General features: G+C 36.5%; 2 protein-coding genes across 3 annotated transcripts; both read left to right on the top strand.

Annotated features, from left to right (window-relative positions):
* Positions 1–42: 42 nt before the first annotated feature.
* Positions 43–14910, top strand: lca5 (lebercilin LCA5). The gene is made up of 8 exons (XM_067371254.1): positions 43–353; positions 2078–2425; positions 4178–4713; positions 5512–5649; positions 5749–5845; positions 6165–6298; positions 8687–8927; positions 11936–14910. Exons 1-8 carry the CDS (start codon positions 323–325, stop codon positions 12724–12726), a joined length of 2316 nt encoding a protein of 771 aa, XP_067227355.1. The 5' UTR covers positions 43–322; the 3' UTR covers positions 12727–14910.
* A 1185-nt stretch (positions 14911–16095) lies between these two features.
* hmgn3 (high mobility group nucleosomal binding domain 3) lies at positions 16096–24459 on the top strand. Of its 2 annotated transcripts, none has more exons than XM_067372024.1 (6): positions 16096–16256; positions 19160–19210; positions 19396–19425; positions 19742–19789; positions 20080–20187; positions 22315–23726. In XM_067372024.1, the coding sequence occupies exons 1-6, from the start codon at positions 16242–16244 to the stop codon at positions 22426–22428; spliced, it is 366 nt and encodes a 121-aa protein (XP_067228125.1). In that variant the 5' UTR covers positions 16096–16241; the 3' UTR covers positions 22429–23726. The 2 variants fall into 2 exon arrangements, with proteins under 2 accessions (XP_067228125.1, XP_067228124.1); XM_067372023.1 differs by lacking the exon at positions 22315–23726 and adding an exon at positions 23741–24459 and having other exon boundaries at positions 16097–16256.
* Positions 24460–26463: the final 2004 nt, after the last annotated feature.

The following is a 26463-nucleotide window of genomic DNA, read 5'->3' on the forward strand; positions in this document are numbered from 1 at the left end:
GAGGCGTCACTATGACACCAGTCCAGTAGCAGAAGGCGAGGCGTGGATTCAGAGATTTCACCAACTCCTTCAGTAAAGCATATATTCCTCTTCAAAAGCCACAATCTCCGCCATAACAGAACTCAGAATACGCCTTATTAAAAGATAGACGACCAAACAAACGCATTCGCTCTCTTTACCGTGTCGGATAACGTTTTGCTAATCGTTTGGCGTCGTCTCTACAGTTGAGAGTGTTGTGTGTTGTCCTAGTTGCACGATATAATCCAGCTAGCTCGTCATGTGGCTGGCTAGCGAGTTTGCGAGCCGTTAATCGAGCCATGTAATGAAGAAACTGAACGAAGAACAAGAAACTGGTGAGTACTTTTAAGATAATTTACATTCAGCGTACGCTATTCTTTTTGTCACTCGGAAAACACTAACGTATATAACGTACTAACAACCAGCTAGTAAACAAGAAAGACCAGCAGCTTCTTCCTTGATACAGTGATACGTGTTAAGATGCAGTCAGACATTGTTTTGTTTTAAACGAAGCAAGTTGACCGCATTCCTGTTATGGATACCTGTAGATGCCCCGGTTCTGCATCCATATAAAGCTCTTTTTTTGTGATAATTGGCAACAGTAACTATAATGTCTCCATTATTAATTTTGTTATATATTTCTGCCAATTATAGCCTGTATATTTTTGTATCATCACTTTAGGTTCTTATTTACTCAAGTTTGATTCAATTTTATAAGAATATCAACAAAATTGATTGACAATTGTTGTTGTGATTGTTACTAAGGCCATTCTGGCCTGTCAAGAGCAGGTGATTTCAGTGCTTCTTGTCAGTGTATCAAATGTGTACAAAACACTGTGTAATAAGCTCCTTTTGGGCAGTTTATAAGGTTTTTAACATTAGACTGACTCAATGAATTAATGTTTTATGTGTGCTATTGTATCAGTTTTGCATTTGCATAAGATTCCTTCTAAAGTCAAAAATAGGTCTGTGTCAGAATATGACAAAAAAATTACAGTTTAATTAAAAACTAATTTATTAGGACTTTTTTGGGCTAAGCTCCTGAAGCTTTAAACAGGCCTGTAATTTGCTAGTAGCAAATATGGCTGATATTTGTTTGGTGAAGGCCTTATAAAATTCAAGATTTCCTTTATGCAGATTTTAACTAGTATGATATTAACTAAATTTTTAATATCAACTTTAAATAATTATTTTTATTTATTTATTTGCACCTTAATAGATGTCATAGAAACATTTTACTACAAAAAAAAGGAAGGTGAAAGGTGAGGCAGTAATTGAATGTGTTTAGCATGCCATTAAGGAGTGAATGATATTATTGGCCGCTTACAAAGGGCAGACTCAATCTCCATGGTGACCGAGACCAGAGAGGATATCAGGATTCTGCAGGTTCAGGGACAAAAAGAGGGGGACTTGTCAGTAGCCTTACAAAAGGGTCATAAATCTTGCTTATTTTATGACGATACACAACAGATCTGCTGTAGGTAATTTTTTGTCTTGTATTCAGGTCTGTTGACTCTTTGTTTTTAGTGACACTTTGCAATTTCTTATTTGTATGTCTAACTTGAGACCTTCATCAACTATTTCACATCACAACACAATATATGCCATGATATGATAAAAAAGTGTCTGGCAAGACGCATACCTAAATGCCTTGGTGTTTGAGATTTGCTCAATCATGCCTAAATTATAGTAATGTACCTAATTTTATGGCTGAATATATGTTAGTGCCTGGGCTCGCCTGGCTGGACACTGTGTCTCTAATCAAAGTACTAGTTGAGAATTAATAACACATTACTGTCGTGAATGAGCAATAAATGTGACATTGTCTTGATACAATTTTGAAGAAGCCTCTCAGACAGCTTGAGTGTTTAGTGTCTGGATTTATCTCACGATTCGCTCAGGGCTCACACACTAACTCACAACCTGATTTGCAAACATACCGTGCCTTTTTGAATTGTGTGTTTGGATGTATGCCTGCTGTTTATTAATTGTGAGTGAAGCGCATATTCAGTTCACTCTCGGTCTGATGTTGTTTTGATCATTGTGAACTGTATTGCAGGGGAAGACATGGACTTGCATGCCGAAAATCAGGAATCGGAGCACAGCAGGTTGTCTCACCGTAGTGATGCGAAGATCTTGGAATCTCCTCTACGTTCTGGGAAACAGGAGAAATACCGGAAAGACATTGAGAGCTCGACTGGGGATCATGCACGAACCAGAACACAAGAGCCGATTGGAGACCCAGACCGCGATCGGTGTTCGGATGGAGATCACAGCAGTGCCTCGTTCTACTCGGATGATTATGAAAACGCCTCGCGCTCGGATCGGTCTCTCTCGTCAGCCTCTCCATCCCCGCACAGAAAAGGGAGATCTAGGAGAGTGTCCAGCAGCCCCTTACATCGAGCAGGTATACACACGCACAATATAGGCAAACACATACAGTCCAAAAGTCTGAAATCCCTGTGAAAGTTTCATTTAAACCTGGAAATAAACAGAAAGCTTTAGGATTTTGAAAAAAAAATTAAATAAAAATGAAGAAACATGATGATGCAAAATGAAGAAGAAATATTTGAGATTCTGCACTATTTGTAAGTCACTGATCAAATAAGTAAATTTGTAACATTGACCATGTGATTAATAATATATAATAGTTATAATAATAGTAAAATAATGTACTTTAAAGCACAAGATGAATTGAATAACGTGATCATCAGGTTTTGCACTTTTGGAGCTTGTTTAACTCATTTACTGTACCATATTTATTGTTTACCTCTCCTTTGCACTCAATTTATTACAAGCCAGTACCCATAATGGAACAAATTCATCAGCAATCTAGAAGGTCAAATCCTTCTGAAGCGTATGAAATTAGTCAGACGTCCCCTCTTATCCACCAGTTACAGGTGTAACATAATTAACATGATGATCAAGGCCATCAGCATCTAAATCTTGTGGTGATTGTGCATGGCCACTCTGATTGCTGTGAATCATCTTGAGCTGAGTGATGGGCGGCAGTGTGATGTTCTCACACAAAAGATACTCATGCAGTCTTATAAATTAGGCTAGGTCATATTTCTCTCTAAAAACAAAAAGAAATATTAATAATTCTATTTTAGATTTTAATTTAATATGAAGCCCTTTTTTGAGGATCACGATTTTTGCAATATGACATATTTTTATGACATTTAAGTACATTTCTAGACCAATTCTCATTACCATAATGCAAACAAATCTTGAAAAATAATAGATGTACAAATAAAACAAAACAATAATAGTAATATTAATATGATTTAAACAATAAATAATATATTTTAATGGTAAATATGTATACACCATATAGAAAAATACTGTATTACAGTAATGAGAATCATTGAGAATAATGATAATTACAAAAAAAAGATCCAAATGTAGTTCATTGTCAAAAAAAAAGCATCAATAAATGATGCAAAATATCCTAAATGGTCCTGTAATAGGTTTCAATTTCTTTATGCTAAATTTAATTAATTTTTTTTTTCTTCATTTTTTTTTTCATATTTGTAGTGAAATATAACCTGGATATTAACGCTTAAACAGGTTAAAGCATCTTTCAGGAAATAATGTTGTATCCTGCAGTACCAATAATGACCAGCAGAATGCACAAGAGATATTTAGCATCAAGCATCATATGAATGGAAAATGACTTCATTTGTTTAACCACAATCAATGTCAATGTATTAATAGGAATGTTGGGCTGTACGCTACTGCTCAAAAGTTTGGGGTCATTATTATTATTATTTTTTAAGAATTTTATACTATGGTTGCATTAAAATGATCCAAAGTGTTAAATAATAAAGTAATAAAGACTTTTACTTTGTTAAAATAAATGCTGTTTTTATTCATCAAAGAATCCTGAAAAAAATGTATCATGCTTTCCACAAAAATATTAAATAGCTCAAACTGTTTTCAACATTGATAATAATAATAATGAAAAGAAGAAATGTTACTTGTGCACCAAATCAGCAGAGTACAATGATTTCTGAAGGTCAAAAATACAGTAAAATATATTTCATTTTTTTGAATATATATTTTTAATATGTGTATGTATTCAGATATATGGTCATATTTGTGATTTTATTTGTGGCCTTATTTACTTATGCCTGCTTTTATTTGTTGTTCTTTTCAGGTGTACATAAAGGTGTGTCACGCCACCTCCCACCCCACTCCCATCATCCTCAGCAGCGATCAGGAGGCATCCGAAGTTTGAGTAAAGACGCTCCATCCAAAGAAGTGGACCCGGTCACCAAGCGCATGCTGTCTGCACGTCTACTAAAGATCAACGAGTTGAAGAACGCATTGTCTGAGCTGAGGCTGCATGCAGACGAGCTGCAGCGCGAGAACCGTTTACTGCGACAGCTACAGCTGCGGCAAGAGAAAGCTCTGCATCGCTACAATGACACAGAGAGCGAGATCTCACAGCTGCTGTCTCGTCACAACAATGAGACTCACGTGCTGCGCGAGAGGCTGCGACGCAGTCAGGAGAACCAGCGCACAGCAGAGCGCAGCCTCAGGGAAACAGACGCCCAGCTCCAGCGCTGTCGCAGCCAGCTGCAGAAACTGCAGCACCTTGCAGATGACCAGAATCTTGGAGAGAGGGAGGAACTGTCACAAAAACTGATGTACGCTCAAGCCAAATTTCAAGAAAGTGAACGCAGAGTAAAGGTAAAAAAAAAATGACAAGCAAACAACAGTGCAGGGCTTATCAATAAGGATGGCCAGCTGTCCCAGGGTGAACTGTAACTTGTTGGGCTAGCTGTATATCTTAAATGTTTTGATCATATAAATGCATTTGTATGCCTTGCAAACTTGTGAATTCTGATTCCAACTTTTTGTCAACTCAGCTCAAGTCAAATTATCTACTGGCTAACATCAAAGCAGATGAAAAATTACAAACCGTTCAGCAATGTTTGACCATGTATGCCATCATTTTCAGTAAAACTATTTTCTTGTGTAATTATCAGAATTGTATAAGAGAGAATTTGTATATAAATTATTGTTTTATAAATTTTACAAAGAGAATTTGTATATAAATGTTTTACATTATATAAATGTAAAAAATGTATATACAAATTCTCTTTGTAAAGAGAACTTAAAATTTGATGAGAACAATCTTATTTATATTTATATAATTATTTAGTTATATAATAATAAAATAAATAATAATTTTCAAATGTATACTTTAAAAATGTAAATATAAAATTTGTAACTTTTAATCATTTAAATTTGATAAATGTTTATTATAATTATAATCAAGATTGAATGTTGCCCTGACTTCACACTTATTTTCCTCATGGTTTTTACTCTTTCCATCCTTATATTGATGGAAACTGAAGGATAAATGAGTTTGAATTAAATAAATGCTGTTACCAGAAGAAAACTAATTCCTTTTAGGAGTTATGGCTGTAATGACTTTATCCTCTAGGATCACGCTGTCAGTTTGTGTGCATAATGTGTCATCAGGAATTGGAGAAGAACATGGAGCTGAGTAGCGGGAGCTTTCAAAGGCAGCTAGCTAATGAGAGGAGGAGAACTCACGATGCACAACAGGAAGTTAAAGCACTACAGGAGGAAGTGGAGAGACTTTGCACTAAACTAAAGGTACCATATACTATAGTGCACTTAGAACACCCACAAGCGTTTATAAGCGTTAAATCATAAACCCATCACACCATGTTCAATTATTGCATCTAATTTTAGGAAAAAGAAAAGGAGCTGGATGCTCGGAACATCTACGCTAACAGGATGCCTAAAGCTTCTTCCAGAAAAGAAATAGAGAATGGCAGCAAACAAAAAGGTAGATCAGCACTTGTTGATAGGCTCATCTAAGTCTTGTTACACAACTGTACTATGCACCTTCCTCCCAGGATACTTACACATTCAGTCTATTAGCAGACAGGTAATGATTCCATAACAAACATATTCCTATGGTGATTATTACTGTTTATTCCCATGTGCTTCTGCTGTGTTTTACAGTGGTTCTATGAATTAGATATGAGAGATATTGTAACGACTGAAGGGCCTTGAAAGGGAACAGTATTAATTAATTAATGTGTGTATTTGTGCCTGTAATCTATGTATTTTGTAACAAGTTTGTGTTTGTATATGTGTTGAAGGCTCCAATACAACCAGCACTAAAGCAGTACAGACAGATGTCAAGACGTCCTCATCGGACTTCCCATCGCCGCCTCCAGCTCTTACCAACGGACTCCCACCTGACGACCAGACCGATGACTACCTCTCTCTGAAGGCACGTACAGTCTGCTTAATAAAGAACTTATAAATTAGATGCCTATTTAAACCTATTTATTTATTATACATAAGAGCCCTCTAGTTCATAAAATTGTGTTTAACTGCAAACAGTTTCAGTTTATTGTATGTCATTAATTAGACCAGTGTTTACTATGGCTTTGTTTCAAAATCTAGTGAGCTGCCTTGTTGTCTCTTGCTTACATGGGTATCATCCAAATTGTCATGGAACTGATTTGTAACGCTCTACTTAGTCAGCAACTCACAAATAGCACCCCATTCAGATTTTCACATTAAAGGGATAGTTCACCCAAAAATTAAAATTCTTGTCAAGATATTTTGTAGAATGTGGTTAACCAAACAGCTGATGGGCCCCATTGGCTTCCATAATATGGAAAAAAAAAAATATTTTTTTGTCTTCAGCAGAAGATAGAAATTCATACAGGTTTAGAACAACTTTAAATTGAGTAAATGATGATGGAATTTTCATTTTTGGGTGAACTATCGTTTTAATATGTTATGTTTAATATAACTAATAGTGCAATAGTAATAGTACTCTAATAAGCATGAAAATACATCACACAGATACTGGGTAAAATAATACATTTATTATTACTAATGAACTATTTTTTTATTGTTTTCATTACAGAATGAATACTAAAACAATAAATATAATGTAAATAATAATAATTCAGTATTTTCATATTTAATGTTTACCATATATGTCTTTGTCTGCCATCCTAAAATAACTTTTGACTGAAATAACTTTTTGGAACAGCTTTGTCATTGGAAAGTAAAGGCATTAAAGGTGATACAGAGGATCTTTTCGTCGACTGAGAAACCAAAGACTGTTAATGAGTTTTTGAAATGAGTGCATGCGTAAGAACACCCCCCTCCTTCACAGCTCATTTCGAGGGAACACCTCCCAACACTCGTGCACGAGTATGTACCACCGACATTCGCTGTGTCGTGTTAGTGGATTCATTATGTCGGACTCACCGCAGGTAACTCATAATCTGCAGTTGTTACTCCTGTCTCCTGACAAAAACACTGCATGCAGCGCCTGTGGAGTGTGGAAAGTTACTGGAGCGCGCAGCCACGCACGTCTCTCACAAGGAACGTCATGGCAGTGATTGACAAGCCAGAGGGCCAATCGTTTACGTGATGATTGCGTAAACGGTTGGCTGATGTTTTTAAGGCCCTACTTCGTGCACAGATGATGTATATTAATATTATTCCTTTCAGTGCACCTAATAAATAGTCTTTTATTAGTTAGTAAAGACAGTTTCAAGAAATATTGCAAAAATGTATAAAACAAAACATCCTCTTTAGCACCTTTAAAATGCCGCCTCTGTCGACAGCTCGCTAGATTTTGGAACGGAGCACATAAATGCTGCATAATGAGCTAGAAACCTCAGCATATTATACAATGTCTCTAAAATTTGATTCCTCATAGGAAAATCTATCTTTATACATGTTTCTGTTTCATTTTCTTTCATTTAACACTCTGCTTTGTTTGCAGTTATTTATTTGTTGATGTTTGATTTAGCTCGTGCTCTCTGTCTCTCCTTCTCATTTGGTTTTATCGATCTTTTAGTTAGCTTACATACCCATGAATTTCCTTGTTAATTAATCTCAGAGTAATTTTTAATTATTGACTTTCAGGTTCAAAAGCCTGCTGTGAATCACAAAGTAAAAAAGGTTGGCCTTGAAAGTCTGTCCTTCTGTATACCAGCATGCGGCATGCAATTGAATAGTAGTTCATATGCTGGCTCCCAAAGCAAATCTTCACATCTTTAATTGAGCATTGCATTGCTGCATGAAATGCTGACTTCTTAACCTCTGCCAAATAGTCTGAATAAAGAATTTCTGAGAGAATATTTATTTATTGTCTATGGTAGAGATGTTTTAAACACAAGATTGAAGGTCGAATTAATCCAAAAAAATTCTGTCAGAATTTTCTCGCCCTCATTCTTTATTTTGTGGAACTTGTCCCATACAGTTAAATTCAATTGTGATTCAGGAGTGGTCAAGCTCTAAAAATGACAAAAAAATAACACATAAAGCATCATAAATGTAGACAAATTCTCCACAATAGCTGCTGTTGATGTATTGACGTACATATTTGGTGTCAGGTTTGACGTCAGTGATGCCGAATGTAATTAGTTCTTGTGTATTTTTTAACTAATTGAGAAATGCCAAGTGAATGCCAAATTTAAATATCACAAGGGTGAGAAAATGCTGACAATTATAATTTTGTGCAGACTATCCCTTACATAAGTTAACATTTCAGTGAGCAAGGCTAAAAGAAATTATGAACTTTGTTTTTTTTACTCTCTTCTGGTCCTTTGTTTGTCATCCATTTTCTTTTTCTACAATGCATCAGCAGGATCAGCAAGGCAGAGAGCAGAGACAGAGAGAAGCAAAGGAATGGAAGATCCAAGAGTTTTGGAAAGAAAGGGAGAATGAAAGAGGCATGGAATCTGTGATGGAACAGACAAGGGAGAGGGAGAGAGGAAAAGAGATGCTGCATGACAGAGAAAGAGAAACGGAGCTGCTGAAAGTCAAGGAGAGGCAAAGACTAGATCAACAGCCCAGCTCAAGTGAGAAGAACTTAAAGGGAAACAGAGGTAGGAATGTAACCGGTCATAGATGCCATATTGTTGTCTTCGTTAAAGACATACAGACATACAAAAACTGAATTAAGAATTTGAGTGAAAACTCCATGAGTAAATTAAGTACTGTTAATAGAGTGGTGGAACTATGATGTCACTTTGTAGGCCAATCAGCAGTTAGCATCACGCTGGTTCCCTCGACAAAAACCCAATAGGATTTTCCCATAGGCTTTTGATTTATAGACAAAAAAAAGCTTATGATACTAAAATGTTTTGTCCATCAAGATCATTTCGATAGATGAACACAACTTTTATGAATTTTGAAGCTTAAATGAAGTCACCAGAAGCAAAAAGCACAAGGTAGGCTATAAGCGAACTACACCACATTCGCATGATTTCAGCGTCACCACCACTAAGCTTCCGACAACTCTTTCAGTCTTTATCTAAAGACATTTTCCCTGAAAGTTTGAATTAGAATAGTTTGTTAGAGTGCAGTTATAAGCATAACTAGACTGTGAAAGCGGACTGAGCTTACCTGTTCGCAGTGGCGTAACTTTGTTTTAAAAAGTGGGTGGGACAGAAATGTGTATGTGTGTGTGTGTGTGGGGGGGGGGTATTGTAATTGTATTATTACAATAATAATGATATGATATTAAAACTAATATGATAGTTTCTTCCTTACATCTGCTATAATACAATATGTCTCGAGAGTATGTATATTAGTTAATAAATACGTGGATCATTTTCGTTTAGCATGCAAGAGATTCTGGGTTCAAATCCAACCATGTATGATTTTTTTTTTATATTTTCGTCAGTGATTGTATATCAAGAGCAGGGACACGTTTATGTGTATTTTGCTTTGTGATTCAACGTAACGAATAGAGAGTCTCTGCAACAGTTAAGCATTAGATTGAAGCGCTCGTCCGTGTGAACACTGCGCAGTGTGCACGAGCGCCAAGAGAAAACTGTTGCGCCTCTGATAACAGCGACAACGAGCACTCAACATGATTTCAAAAACAACATATCCCAGCGCCAGATCGCCTATTATTAACACAAATTGATAATCAACTACAGGTGTTTCTTTTGTATTAGATATCCGCGAGATGTCGAGATATGTTTCAAAAAGTGGTGGGGACAATATCGACCATTTCAAAAAGTGGTGGGGACATGACCCACCCGTCCCACCCGCAAATTACGCCTATGCCTGTTCGGCGTGATGACATTTATTGTTGCCGACAGCCTCTGTAGTCCCATTTAGCCACTTGTTAGCAGCCTTCATTTTTAAGATATGTAACAGCCTAAAAAAAAATCACTGGTAGGTTAATATTTAAGTATTTTATGTTGAAGAATAAAACATGAAATTATCTTGAGCTTGTGTTCACCACTGACCTTATTTCAGCCATTTAACTAAAAACCCATTGAAAAAAAATATTGACTTTAGAACGATGGAACCGGAAGAGCTAAAATGCTAACGTGCTTTTGGGTTTTGGCCTACAAAAATGCGTCATACTTCCACTACTCTATATAGCTAAAAACAGAAGCTCAATTAACTAAAGTTTTCAGTCATGTACAGATGTATATAGATGTTTGTCCCATATTTTATGTACACTACAGTTCAAAAGATTGTAATCGGTAAGATTTTTAAAAGTTTTTGAAGTCTGTAATGCTCACCAAGGCTGGGTTCATGTGATCAAAAATACTTGTTTTTTATTTTAGTATATTTTAAAAATTTAATTTATTCCTGTGATGGCATGATTTAGTGCTCAAGAAACATTTCTTAATTTTAATCAATGTTGAAAACAGTTGTGCTGCTTAATTATTTATTATTATTAAAGGTGCCATCGAAATGTTTTTTTTACAAGATGTAATAAAAGTCTAAGGTGTCCCCTGAATGTGTCTGTGAAGTTTCAGCTCAAAATACCCCATAGATTTTTTTAAATAAATTTTTTTAACTGCCTATTTTGGGGCATCATTAAATATGAGCAGATTTATGCTGTGCGGCCCCTTTAAATCTCGTGCTCTCCGCCCACGGAGCTCGCGCTTGCGTTAAACAGTGCCTAAACAAAGTTTACACTGCTAATATAACCCTCAAATGGATCCTTAGAAAGTGTTCGTCATGCATGCGTCGGATTATGTGAGTATTCTATACTGTTATATTGTTTACATTTGATTCTGAATGAATTTGAGGCTGTGATTCGTGGCTAACGGCTAATGCTACACTGTTGGAGAGATTTATAAAGAATGAAGTTGTTTATGAATTATACAGACTGCAAGTGTTTAATAATGATAATAACAGCTCTTGTCTCTGTGAATACAGTAAGAAACGATGGGAACTTTAACCACATTTAACAGTACATTAGCAACATGCTAACGAAACATTTGGAAAGACAATTTACAAATATCACTAAAAGTATCATGTAATCATGGATCATGTCAGTTATTATCGCTCCATCTGCCATTTTTCACTATTGTTCTTGCTTGCTTACCTAGTTTGATGATTCAGCTGTGCACATCCAGACATTACTGGCTGCCCTTGTGTAATGCCTTTCATAATGTTGGGAACATGGGCTGGCATATGCAAATATTGGGGGCGTACATATTAATGATCCCAACTGTTACGTAACAGTCAGTGTTATGTTGATATTCGCCTGTTCTTCGGAGGTCTTTTAAACAAATGAGATTTATATAAGAAGGAGGAAACAATGGAGTTTGAGACTCACTGTATGTCATTTCCATGTACTGAACTCTTGTTATTTAACTATGCCGATATAAATTCAATTTTTCATTCGAGGGCACCTTTAATTATTATGGAAACTGTGATTCATTTTTCAGGATTGTTTGAATAACAATGTGAAAAGTCTGTAGTCGCTTTTAAACAATTTAATGCTGAATTGCTGAATTAGAATATTAATTTCTTTCCAAAAAAAAAAAAAATCGTACCCCAAACTTTTGAACTGTAGTGTAATTGTTTAAATGCATGTTTGCAACTGCAGTTATTAATCTTTCAGTTTCTTATGAAATAGGCCTGGGCAGAGAGGAAGAAGATTGGAGGAATGGCCTGTCTATATCTCCAAAGGAGGAGGAGAGCAGGAAGCAGCGTGAACCGGAAGAGTTACAACATAAAGCCAGAAATCTGGAGATCCATCCCAATCAAGAGTGTGCGGAAGAGGAACGTCAGCGCAGAGAGCAGCTATTGCTTAAGATGCATGAGATCGACATGCAGACTCAGGGTCAGGACTCAGACTTCTTCTCTGATGACACAGGAAGTGTCCGCTCTCCTCCGCGGTTGTCCGAGAAACGTAACCACAACGGTATTTTTAAGTTCACAGAGCCAGAAGAGAACACAAACTCATTTGGGATTGGGAGAAGAGGAGGTGGTCACAGAGCACAAGGACCTAGTGAGGATCTTGATCTTGCTTTTGGCAGCTATGCCCCTTCTTTCGGTAAATCTGCCCCCCGTACAGGTTTGGGCACACGAAACACAAATCAGTCACCTCGAGGACCAGATGAAGGGCTGGATCTGAGTGGCCTGGTCAAAGAGAGGAAGTCCAACCTCATGCAGCAGCTTTTTGGTGCCACTGCCACTCCATCTCCTTCAGATCCATCCAGCAAGATGGAGATTCTAAGCCCCCCTCTAACAACCCAGTTCCCTTCAGGTTCAGTGAGCGGACGGAGGAGGGACACAGACACACCAAATGGACTAAACATCAGTTCTCTCCCCAACAATAGAAGCACTCTACAAGTCTCTGAGAGCCGACCCACGGTCAGGGCCATTACATCATTTGATGATGACATAGAGGAAGTCACACTCTGAGTAGGGCACTTTTATAGTCAATACGAAGGAATCTGTTTCTTGCAAACAGAAGGAGAGAATCTAAAACACCTCTGATATTTGGTTTTGTGCTCCCTTATGAAGTCATCTCTGATTAAACAATGCTTAGATTGCTAGCATGCTTCTTTTTTAACACTTCCAGCAAAACCAGAGAGGAAGACTTTCTCAGTTACACTATTTTCATGGTTAGGTATGCAAAGGGACTAAAATTAACACTCACTACGCACCAAATGTGGAAAAAAAACCTTGCTTGTTGGCCAGTATCTTTTTTTAGGAACCACAGCATAATGATAATGATAATATGACCCTCGCTGATGTAATCAGTGTGAGTGATTCAAATCAAGAACATACGATCTGTCTTAGTAGAGGAAACTGTTGAGACTTGCACATCTTCCAAACGATTTGTTTTCACCACTTACGTGGAATATGTCTCATTTTCAGCCACCAAAACAAAAATATAATCAGCAAGGTCACAATGTGTTTTCAGTTTTTTGACAGGGGAAAAACTTCAGGCATTTTGTTTTTAATAAAAAAAATTCATTAATCAGTTTCATATTCGGAAAAGTAATATTTATGGACAATAAATCCTCTCAATGCTCCTTTGTTACGTATGGGAGACAAGGTCATTTTGGACTCTACCTCTGCGTGTTGTTATTATCGCTGAGAAACTCCCTTGCATACCACTTGGAAAGTAGTTATAGTTAATGATGTATTCAGATTTTCTTACCAATTTACAAGAGCGTGATAAGTAGAGATAGAGGGTGGTGTGCATTAGCCGATAGTCTTTTGTAAGGTTCAGTTTATGTGTTCGTCTGAAAGGTAACGGCTCTGCACTTTCAGTACTGATATGACTGTGACAGCTTTACCCTCTCAGAGAGCCACGCTGCGGCTTGGCTGACTCAGGTCTGGGCTGTGTCTTCTCTGAACCAGTCCTCCCACACAGCACTTTTAGTCTCTCCCCCTTCACCTCACTTTAGATAACTGTTATTGTCTATTATGCTATAAAGGAGAGAGTCTGGTTTATAAGATATAGTCAAGTTTATAGATTAAACTATGAGCCAAATACTCAAATTACTGTATCTCTATACAGGGCAACCCAAAAATATGGACCTTTTTTTTTTCTTTTTTTTTTCACACAAGTGGAATTTTCTCAGATCAAACTAACTGATCCCAATGTGAACGATAGATTATATCTAAAATGTTTTCTTGAAAATTGCACTCGTGCTACCAGATAAATGTCATTTGGTTCGATAATTTTTTATTTAACACAGTGATACTTGTATTTCTATGTGTGGTATAAGTGAACAAAAATTTTTGGGGGGGTCACTGTATATGTTTTTGTTATAAAACACATAATTTGAATTCTACTTCAATTCACAGTTAATACAGTGTCTTCATTTGCCTGCTTTCACATAATGAGATGTTTTTATTTTTTTATGAATAAGTAGGTAATGTTTACTTGGCCATTTTGGATGTTTCATAAAACACAGGCTCATCAATGTAAAACCACTCATGGGTGAGATTTTGTCAGGTGGTTGTGTAAAAAATGTGTGTGTGTGTGTGTGTGTGTAATAGGCAGATATGTTTTACTAGCTCTATACAATTTTTACTGATTTGGTCCTTATTTATAAAGCATTTCAGAGTTCATTTCAATCTCAATTACTGATAAATCTGTTATGAAATAGAAACAGTGTGCTTAATATTGTTGCTTATTGTGACTTTTTAATGAGGGATGTCACACAATTTATATGTGGACTCAAAGAAAAGACAGATTTAAATATGAGACAAGCACACAAATCAAATATTTAACTATGTTTTAATTACAAAAGATGTTTTCACTTCAGGGCCACATTTACTTTTTTTTTTTAAAGAACACAATCCGGCACCCACCTGAACACATCAATCAATAGATTGAAAAGGATCTTGTACTCACTTTGCATTTAAAAAAAGTAGGCGAGTTTTGTTGTTCTCTCCCATAATTCCCACTGCAACTTGACTGAGATCTATGATTGACATTTAATCTTTTCCAAAGCACAGCAACATCTTACTATAGCACAAAAAGGGTTCATTTTGAAAAAAAAAAAATCTATTATTTAATGATATGAGGTGGATTTCTGTGGCTTTACTTCATTTTATTTGTCTGTCTCTGTAATCAGATTTAGTATTGTAAGGTTGAATTTGAAATAGTGATCCTCAATGATCATTCAAATACAGTTTTTCTATGGTTCAAGTGTTTTGGTTCCATCTTTTCACAAGCTTTCAAAAAGAGCACTGTCAGAAACATCATACACACTGGAATATGCAAGACCATTAGTCAGCACATGACATTGTGTACGGAGTGATCTCCAGAATCGGATCCATAGACATGTGTGGCCTAGAAATATATGTGAACATCCTCTATCATTAACAGGAAATGTCTGATTGTCTTCTCTTGAGTGCAGCAAGCTTCCAGAGACGCATGTGTGTTGTGAAGCATGGTAGAATGTTAACTATTGTGAACTTACTATAGAATGTCATCCATTGTAAGGTCATGGCAGAGGTGAGGTCATTGTGGAGGGAGGCTATTGTGGGTGAATGCTGAAATCACACGACTGTCACACGTAAATCAGCTAAATCAATGAGGAATCTTTTATAGCATGAATCTCATGAAACCTGCCAAGAAAATGGAAAATGTCCCATTTCACCCATAATGAAAACTATTTTAGTATCATGAAGGTATTTTTATTGTGACAAACTTTTTTTTTTTCCCCCATGACAATTTAGAATTTAAAATGATATTTATGTATTAACATTTAGTAGCATTTGTAGTTCTACTTTTAATTTATGCTGGTTTAAATAAAGAAATAATCGTATTACAGTCATTTTTACTGCAGTTTAAGTAATTTTTCATTTGTTTTTGAGGTAAAATGTTTGAGATTTATTGTATCACCTCATAATCTAATTTCTTATCCATTCATGTTTATTTAACAGATGTATTAACTGAGTAAATATTATTTTGTAATTCGCTTTATTTTGAAAATGTCTCATTTTCAGTGTACGCTTGCATTTCTTTAGAGGCCGCGCATACGTTTCCCATACAGCCGAGCGTGTGGTGTCAAGCGTGGATTGGTTTGTCGTCACTTTATCCCCCTCTCACGCGGACCTTTAAACCCATCCAATACAAAGCGCCCTGATTTGCATACAGAGAGCGCGTAACCAATGAGGACGACGTGCTGAAGAGCTTTCCTCAATTCAAACCAATGTCTGAGCGCGTTATATTAACATATTTGCTTCGCAGTCCAATGGTTTGTGGAATGGCGGTTAAGTGTGGACCGAACTGACCAATGGGCGAAGACGAGGGTAGAGTCTGAGGTCTGCATAATATTAACATGTTATTACCAGAGGTGTTTTAGATATTGATCCTGTATTCGGTGGTAGTTAAACTCATTCCCCCATCTCACAGGTCCATACCTGCTTTACTAATTTAATAAAGACAAGTGACAGGAAATTTTAAAAAAATGCCCAAGAGGAAGGTAAGTCGGTTTATGTTTTAATTTTCTCACTTATCCTCGATTTTCCACCATTTTTTTTAAGAAATAGCGGCTCGCGTTTCAACGATGAGAACGTACGCAACGTCGAGCAGGTAAGACGAGGATCAAGTTTTTAGCGCGTTCTGTTCTAATCCGCGGGCTGGATTATGGAATCCTGCAAAAGCAATGGAACATTCGATCATCTTCGCGTTCGATCATCGTCACACTTGCTGATTTCCTCCATGATAGTTGGCGGTTTAAAAACCCGAGGTCTGTTTCGCAGTGAATTCGCCACTCCGTGCGCACTTGTGCTGAATGTCACTCTGCGGTGATGCTTCAGTCTCCCTCGGTTAGACTCAAAACCGAGCGCTCTGCTCTCGCCGAATGTGTCTGACACTCGCTAACCTCCATTTTAAGATGTTCGTTTTTTTATTGGCTCACTTTCGTCGATCGATAGAGGTCCCCATTATTTTTCTATAGCCATGTTTGAACCGACAGGCTCTTCCTCCACCCCCATTGCGGAACGGCAGACCCGTATGTAACAAAGCGCACTATATCAGTCACACAACTCTTTCTCGCATATTTAGAGGCGTTTGTGACGGTAAACAATGCAAAACATTGCTAAACTGTGGTCGTTGTGGTAAAAAAAAGGCCGAATGAATAAAATAGTACTAATATAACAGCACGTTTGCACGTGAAATGATGCTTTATCGATAAATGATTCAAAGTCCACCGAGCTTCGCTATCCAACATCAGTGGGGGGCGTACACTAATGCCTAACAATGAGGGGTTTAAACCTTTTTTTTTTTCTTCCAAGTTTGTTGTTATCAGAATGAAAAATAATTGAATTTTCACTCCTGTCAGCCAGATATGTTGATGATAGAGGCACCGAAGCGTGAGTTTCTCTAGGGGGAGTGTCTCTTCAATTAGTGAGGCTAAACAAACAATGGACTCTTTCCAAGAATAGAGTCCAGAACTTCACAAAGTAAAAAAAAAAAAAAAAACTAATAATAATTTTTCAATAAATGGTCAGTGTCAGTGAATTGAGGTACCTGTTTTTCAGAAAATGTTCAACCACAGATGGTCAAATGTTTATTTTTCCTATTTATGAACCGTACATAAACAAAATAGAAAGTCGAAATTGATTTAAATGGAAAAAAAAAACTTATTAAAGGATACTTTCACTTTAAAATGAAAATTAGCCCAAGCTTTATTCACCCTCAAGCCATCCTAGGTGTATCTTGTTCCTGATGAAAACAATCGGAGTTATATTAGTAAATATTCTGACGCATCCGAGCTTTATAATGGCAGTGAACAGGAGCAATGAGTATGAGCTGAAGAAAGTGCCTCCATCCACATCCATCCATCCATCATAAACGTACTCCACATGGCTCCGGGGAGGGGGGGTTAATAAAGTCCTTTTGAAGCGAAGCGATGCGTTTAGCGATATTTAACAAGTTATGAATTAAAATATCTAGCTTCGGCCAGACCACCTTCTGTATTTAACTTACGAAAACTCTTGCAGTTCAAAGCGCTTATGCTACGTCATGCGCCTTCCCTATTCAACTTACAAAACAAGTGTAACTGACGCGACGCCAGTTCTGTTTTTTTCCTAAGTTGAATACAGAAGGCGGTCTGGCAGAAGCTGGATATTTATTTATTTATTGTTTTTACACAAACGCATCGCTTTGCTTCAGAAGGCCTTTATTAACCCCCCGGAGCTGTGTGGAGTACGTTTATAATGGATGGAAGCACTTTCTTGAGCTTCATACTCATTGCCCCCGTTCACTGCCGTTATAAAGCTCGGATGCGTCATGATATTTATTAATATAACTCCAATTATTGTGTTCATCAGAAAGAAGAAAGTCATATACACCTAGGATGGCTTGAGAGTGAGTAAAGCTTTGGCTAATTTTCATTTTAAAGTGAACTAATCCTTTAATAGCTATCTAGTTTGGGACAAAATGTTGGTTTTTAGTTGCTGATAAACTTGTATAAGTTACATAAAGAGAATAAATACATTTTTTAAGTTACACTGATTGAATTTGTGTAAAAATTTGAATGATATCATTTAAATGTTTTTTGGCTGTGTTATAAATATTACCTTTTGGGTGTCAGTTTTTTCGTCTTTTTTTTTTTTTTGTTCAAGATTGTGTGTAGCAGTTTTGCAGCTAAAATATGGAACATAGATAAATAGTATGTTTTTGTACTTATAATAAGCTCATAAAAATATTTGACTTTCAATGAATTGAATATCAACAGGTGATGTCAAAACAACATTGTTTTATGATTGTAAATGTTGGAGACAGAAGGTCAAGACCTCAGAAGTCAAGCTACTTTGTTAAATAATGGTTCTTAAAACATATCTAGTAGTTTTCACATCTATTTTTTTTAAAGAATTAAATAAAATACCAATTTGTGGAAAGTGCTAGACATAAAATGATTAAAAAAACATTTTCAGGCTTTCACATGTACGTACATTGATTATACTATAAAATGCATTATACACAGATCTAAACTGGCAACCAGTGTGCACATGTGTTATATTAAATTGTGCCTAGAGCACAAGTAAACAAGAAGTCAAACCACCAGAGCTAAATTACCACATACACCATAGGCCTATGACCAACACAGCAGTGTATCTGATTATAATGCAGTCTGACAAGCAAAAGCTACTTATAATGAACATTGTGTGTGAACTGAGAAGAATTAGCAGATCTTTGCAAGTGTCACTGTCAGTAAATATCTCTTCAAAGTACTTTGTCTCAGAAGTACTCTTTTTTTTTTTTTTTTTTTTTTTTTTAAATCGTATTTAATCTGTACCTGTCACACATTGAATAAGAAATGTATTTGTGTGAAGAAATGTCCGTTTGTACAAATTTTGCATGTTTGTTGTGTCTATGCAGTCACCCGAGGGAGCGGAGGCCAAAGACGCCACCAAAGTTACTAAGCATGAGGTAATTCAAATTCATTTCTTTTTCCAATCTAAAACTGCTAACAGCACAGTTGTAGAAATAATATTTCATGTACATTTTGGTTTGATCGACATTCCTAATACCATTAAAGTAACTTGCCTTTTAATTTACATGGTTTAGCTATAGCACATTTAAGTACATTTCCTTAATGTTTTTCCTTCTTATAGCCCACTCGGAGGTCAGAGCGTCTTTCCTCAGTAAGTGTCTTTGCCCTCTTTCCATATGCCCAGATCTCACTTGCATATTCCCCACAAGGGTTAGTGAGCATTAGAGACCAGTCTTAGGAACGGGTTTGTCATAAACATATAGTGCTGTGGCCCTCTGGGTATCCTGAACTACAAACACATTGATAGTGCATTATCTGCTTGTACAGTTTAGATGTGTTTGGTTTAATTAAAATTGTTCTTAAACTACTATATTATTGTAAGAAAATAATTTACCACTCATTGTGGCCTTTGTGTTATGACACTATTTTTAACTTCCTTCATCCTGTTGTTTTCTTTCAACCCTCAGAAACCAGCTCCTAAACCTGAACCAAAGGCCAAAAAACCAGCTGCCAAGGTAACAGCTCTCTCTTTATTACAATCCGTCTCTGTCTTTATGACATTTTACATTTTTAGCATATGTTTGCATGTACTTTGCATTGTAGGTAATTTCTTTCCTCCATATATGAAAGTATTTTGCACATTTGGTGGAGTTTGTGTATTGTATGGACAGTATTAACTTTTTTTGAAGCCGATTTAGTAGCATTTTTGCAGTAGATCTGGTGTGATCTGGTGTTTTGGAGCAATTAAATTGGTTCGGTGCAGAATTATTTAATTTTCGTTGTTCCATTTGTGTTCTATGAACAGAAGCCATCCAATGACAAAGCTGTAAAGGAGAAGAAGGGCGGAGCCAAAGGAAAGAAAGAGGAGAAAGAATCTGCACCCACTGCAAATGGAGAGACCAAGCCAGAGGAGGTGCGCTAACTCTTTTTGGTTGCTAATACCATTGTCTAGCATTTTCAGTACTCATCTATGTGGTCTTAATAGAGGCAAAAATGTGAAATGGCTAATTAAAGAACACAAATAAAATATGATCATAATGATACTTTACTCCTAAAAACCTATGTATATACACTACCATTCAAAAGTTTGGGGTTGGTAAAGTTTTTCAATGTTTTTTAAAGTCTCTTATGCTCACAAAGGCTGCATTTATTTGATCAAACATACAGCAATATTGTGATATAATTTAAAATAAATGTTATTTATTTTAATATATTGCAAAATGCAATTTATTCCTGTGATAGCAAAGCTGAATTTGCAGCATCATTACTCAGTTATCAGTCTCACATGATCAGATTATATGCTGATTTGGTGCTCAAGAAACATTTCTTATTATCAATGTTGAAAACAGTTGTGCTGCTTAATATTTATGTAAAAATCATAATACTTTTTTTCAGGAATCATTGATGGATAGAAAGTTCAAAAGAACAGCATTTTTTTCTTTTGTAACATTTTAAATGTCTTTACTGTCACTTTTGACCAATTTAATTCATCCTTCCTGAATGAAAGTATTAAATTCTTTAAAAAAAAATTTTTACTGACCCCAAAATTGAAACAGTGGTGTCTATGTCTACTTCTGAGTCCGGCATCAGAGGTGGCCCAAAGCTTGCTGGGGCTATATGCCTGGCACTTTCATTAAAAACAAAATTCATTAAAATTCTATGGTTAAATAAATGTTTTAATGGGCCTATATTTATTAACAATGGTCTTGATAGGGGGAGGAGTCAAATAGGCCACGCTCAGGTACTGCGATCATAAAGGATCGCTATTAAATATTAAGCCAAAGACAACGAACTTCAGGCACATCTCAGAATAGCTCAGAAGATAACAAGAGACGTATTGTCTTTTTGTAATCTGCAACTGGTGAGTAGCTACTTTGGTGGCTAAGCCCTATATTGTTGAAAGCTCCAAAATGTCAAGTAATATATATTTTAATATTAATTCTTGCCCATTGTTCACCCTAGCCTAGTGGTGATGGAAAAAGAGCAAAGTTTTTTTTCGATGCATACATAATATGTTACAGTCAAACAGATGTCTTGACCGTTTTGCCTCGTCTGCTTTTTCAGTTTCTCGTGCTGCATTTATATCAAGTTAGAAGTTAGAAGCACATCTTGACACCCTGCTCTTTCACATTTTGTTTGCAATTTTTAAAGCATTAGCTTTATAGGCAATTCATACATAGACATATCAATGGGACTTTCAGTCAACAGGTTTCAATAAAGCGTTATTGATTCAAAGAGCTGATAAGGAATAATAGAGATGTGAAATTAATAACTGTGAACACTTTATAATGTGACCTTAATAAATGGTTTAAGGTAAAATTTAAAATTAAATACAGTGCAACAACTGCAGAATATTGAAGTTATTTAAAAATTGTTAGCAAATTGCATGCATTTTGTCACTAGAGTGGTCTTTCCTTCCTCAAAACGCTCTGAGATTATTCAAAAAAATGTTTACTTAGAACATTTGTTGTGTGAACAAGAATGAAAGAGCAGACATGTGAGGTGGGAAAGAATGACCTAGTTACAAACATGTTGTGGTGATGTGCATTCTGTACGGTTTGCACTAAAATGACTGAGTGTGAATTGGTGGCATTCATGAAAAGTTTAGAAGGGCTGACGCTGACAATGAGTATAATACTGCTTTAAAAAATAATACAACTTAAGGGTAATATTCTTTGTTATTTTTAATATGTTGTTGTAACAAATGAAGTACTGTAAACCAGCTTGTACTCTTAGTCATGAATCTCTGACCTTTTAGATAATGGCCAATTTCGTTGGATTGTCACGATCATTGTATCTCCATCTTAATATAATTTGTCCTTTTTTCCTTCTTGCTTTTCTAATCCTCTTGTGACAAAATGATTAAGGAAACATGACCGATCATTATTGTTCAGCACTCTGTACTAGCATGGATTACAGTATACTGACCAATATCTAATGATCTTTTCCTGTATCCCTTTCAATGGCTTTTCAAACACCTGCATGTGCCTGAACCCTCTCTCTCACACACACACACACACACACACACATACACATACAGATCTGTGTCTCACGCTCATCTGTCAGTGTGTCATCATGGAGAAGTTCTGCCCCCTCCTTCCTGTCCATCCGAGGGCAGAGTGAAAGTGTTAGAGTAAAGGGTACGAGAGTTTGAAGAGTGCAGTGTGTGCTTGTGTGCTCGTCACTGTACAGTCTTGATTTATTCAACCGTCTCTTGATGTTATACAAAAAAAAGCTGAATTAATTACATTGTGAATGATTGGTAACCAAGGTTAACAGAATGTTCAGTACATACACTCCAAAAATAATGTGTTGGCTCAACAACAACAAAAAAATAACACAACAGTTTGCATCAATTTGAGGTATGACAAGTTAGAGTGAATTTACGTTCAACCATCAAGCTACATTGAGTTAGAGGAACTTAATAATTTGTAGCATAAACACAGATTTTTAAGTTGTAGCCCTGGAACCAATTAATCTTATCTATTTCAGTTCAATTCAGCAGCTATCATAGCACATGCTAACATAACTTATTTAACATGTATATTTAATGAACAAGTAAGATATTACTTGTCACTGGCTTTAGCGCAACCATTGCTTATAGAGTGTTTACCTTCATGTATCTACTCTTCAGCACAATAGTAACCACAAAAACATGTAACAGTGTTAAACACTAACATGTTTTTTCCATTCACTAAAAACAAATAAATTAAAAATTAATTTCAGCATTTATTCTCCTTATCCAGTCCTATACAAGGTATTCTGGGAACTAGAAATCCACTGCCTAATTTCCGAAGTTATCAAGACAATTTCATTAAGTTACTACGACCTAATTTAAAAAAAAAAAAAAAAGCCAACACAGAAATTTGAGTTTAAATTACAGACAATATTAAGATGATGTAATGATCAACACTACTATGTCAACAGAACTCTACAAAATAATGTTTACAACTTAAAAGGTTTAATTAAACCAATAAATTAGAATTTTTAACTTGCAACCATGCATTTATTTAAGTTGGGGTAACAGGTCCCCTGAATAAATTTGATATTAGGAATTGCATCAAAAATATTTTGAAGTGTTATTTCAGAGCCACTATCTTCACCAAATGGTACAAAACATTTTTCTAGTGTAGGTTCGCTGAATATTCATTTGTCAGATAAACACATTGATCAGTCTATCAATATTAGGTTGGGATAGAAGAAAGTATTTTTTAAAAATTACACACTGAATTTAAAATTTACATTGATTTCCTTTGAGACGTAAATGTGTTTTTTAAGGGTAAATTGTGGTCATCATTTGTATGTAGGCTAACTCATACTAACTGAGTGGTTTTGGTTGTGTCTGTCTGACTTCCCATAAGATCATCTAACAGTTTAGGAAAAACTTCATAAATCATATCAATACTCTGTCCTCAACATATTAAAAGTCATATACCTTTTTCTTTTGTGCTTTTTTCTCTGTATAGGAAACTGAGACGCCCAATACCGAGGCTGAGGCCGAGTGATTGAAGTTGTTTTCTGGAATAACAAAGAACATTTTTTATTCCTATTGAGTATTTTGTAAAATGCAAACTTTTTTTAGACTTACCGTACTAGATTTCCTTAGCTAAAAGTCGACTCACACTCCCCGCTGAAGCACCGTACCCGTCTCCTTCTCTTTCATCCGACAGAAGGATAGATTCATTCTGAGGAAAAGCAACAATTATTCTTGAATATTTCACCAGCAGCTCGCCTGCCAAATGCAGCCACTTGGAACATGTCACATCCTGGTTCATCTTTTGCCACCAGAGTGCATAGCCTTAGAGCCATGTATTTGGTTACTAAGGTCTTTGGTGTGTATTGTCTTTGAGTCTTGTTATTTAATTGGTTGAATATCTTAAAAATGAGAGATACAAAGAGAGGGAGCAAATGGGGATGAGAGATTTGAGTTGTAACCCTTAGCTTTTTTTTAATCTCCTTTGTAGCATTTTAAGATTCAAGTGTTTTCTTTTAAAATTGCTGAATTAAACATGACCCTTAACAGTGGCAGATATCCATAGCAATAAACAAGTGGTGCTTTGTGCTAGAAGGTTAGGAAAATTCTACAAGAACTGAATCTCAGACAAATGTAAAAGTCCACAGAACTGGTTTGAGATACTCCTCTGTAAAATGTTTTCAAATAAAGATAAATAAACGGTCAGTAGACTCTTGTGTGCTTGTTTCTTTAATGCTCCACAAGAACTGGGTTGTCTTTATTCTCACAGATACAAAAGTTCAAGGCCCGTTCACACCCAGAACGATAACTATTTTAGCGTCCATACCAGCGGACATTATCGTTTTGTTTAGAACGCGCTGCAGTTATGGCGTCAAGCATTTAAAATACTCAAGCTCATTAAAGTTGGATAGATTCTGACAAGTGCTGGGTTGTCTTTATTCTCACAGATACAAAAATCTAAGGCCCGTTCACACCAAGAACAATAACTATAATGAATAACTATATTAGCATCCACACCAGCAGACGATCTTTCTGTTTATTCAAAGCGCGCGCTGCAGTTATGACGTAGAGCGTTTAAAATGCTCGAGCTCTTTTAAGTTGGATGGATTCTGATTGGCTGTCAATGTTTTTATCGTTCATCAGCTGGAAAAAAATCGTTCTGAAAGTGATTCAACTGTATTGTTCCTTTGTGTGTGTGTGTGTGTATATTTTTTTATATATATATATATATATATATATATATATATATATATTTATATATATCTATATATAATCAGTGGGTACGGAAAGTATTAAGACCCCCTTAAATTTATTTTGCAGCCATTTGCTAAAATAATTTGTTCATTTTTTTTCCTCAATGTACACACAGCACCCCATATTGACAGAAAAACACAGAATTGTTGACATTTTTGCAATTTATTAAAAAAGAAAAACTGAAATGGTCCCAAGTATTCAGACCCTTTGCTGTGACACTCATATATTTAACTCAGGTGCTGTCCATTTCTTCTGATCATCCTTGAGATGGTTCTACACCTTCATTTGAGTCCAGCTGTGTTTGATTATACTGATTGGACTTGATTAGGAAAGCCACACACCTGTCTATATAAGACCTTACAGCTCACAGTGCATGTCAGAGCAAATGAGAATCATGAGGTCAAAGGAACTGCCTGAAGAGCTCAGAGACAGAATTGTGGCAAGGCACAGATCTGGCCAAGGTTGCAAAAAAATTTCTGCTGCACTTAAGGTTCCTAAGAGCACAGTGGCCTCCATAATATTAAAATGGGATGACCAGAACCCTTCCTAGAGCTGGCCGTCCGGCCAAACTGAGCTATCGGGGGAGAAGAGCCTTGGAGAGAAGTAAAGAAGAACCCAGATCACTGCGGCTGAGCTCCAGAGATGCACTCGGGAGATGGGAGAAAGTTGTAGAAAGTCAACCACCACTGCAGCCCTCCACCAGTCGGGGCTTTATGGCAGAGTGGCCCGACGGAAGCCTCTCCTCAGTGCAAGACACATGAAAGCCCGCATGGAGTTTGCCAAGATGATGAGAAATAAGATTCTCTGGTCTGATGAGACCAAGATAGAACTTTTTGGCCCTAATTCTAAGCAGTATGTGTGGAGAAAACCAGGCACTGCTCATCACCTGTCCAATACAGTCCCAACAGTGAAGCATGGTGGTGGCAGCATCATGCTGTTGGGGGTGTTTTTCAGCTGCAGGGACAGGACGACTGATTGCAATCGAGGGAAAGATGAATGCGGCCAAGTACAGGGATATCCTGGACGAAAACCTTCTCCAGAGTGCTCTGGACCTCAAACTGGGCCGAAGGTTTACCTTCCAACAAGACAATGACCCTAAGCACACAGCTAAAATAACGAAGGAGTGGCTTCACAACAACTCCGTGACTGTTCTTGAATGGCCCAGCCAGAGCCCTGACTTAAACCCAATTGAGCATCTCTGGAGAGACCTAAAAATGTCTGTCCACCAACGTTTACCATCCAACCTGACAGAACTGGAGAGGATCTGCAAGGAGGAATGGCAGAGGATCCCTAAATGCAGGTGTGAAAAACTTGTTGCATCTTTCCCAAAAAGACTCATGGCTGTATTAGATCAAAAGGGTGCTTCTACTAAATACTGAGCAAAGGGTCTGAATACTTAGGACCATGTGATATTTCAGTTTTTCTTTTTTAAATAAATCTGCAAAAATGTCAACAATTCTG

Source organism: Chanodichthys erythropterus, chromosome 20, assembly GCF_024489055.1.
Source record: "Chanodichthys erythropterus isolate Z2021 chromosome 20, ASM2448905v1, whole genome shotgun sequence".
NCBI classification, from domain to species: Eukaryota; Metazoa; Chordata; class Actinopteri; order Cypriniformes; family Xenocyprididae; genus Chanodichthys; species Chanodichthys erythropterus.

Coding starts and splice junctions, on each gene's coding strand:
- hmgn3 (XM_067372024.1), top strand. Junction 19,211..19,395: donor CCAAAGTTACTAAGCATGAG/GTAATTCAAATT, acceptor TCCTTCTTATAG/CCCACTCGGAGGTCAGAGCG. Junction 19,790..20,079: donor CCAAAAAACCAGCTGCCAAG/GTAACAGCTCTC, acceptor TTCTATGAACAG/AAGCCATCCAATGACAAAGC.
- lca5 (XM_067371254.1), top strand. CDS start 323: ATGAAGAAACTGAACGAAGAACAAGAAACTG. Junction 4,714..5,511: donor AAAGTGAACGCAGAGTAAAG/GTAAAAAAAAAA, acceptor ATGTGTCATCAG/GAATTGGAGAAGAACATGGA. Junction 8,928..11,935: donor GAACTTAAAGGGAAACAGAG/GTAGGAATGTAA, acceptor CTTATGAAATAG/GCCTGGGCAGAGAGGAAGAA.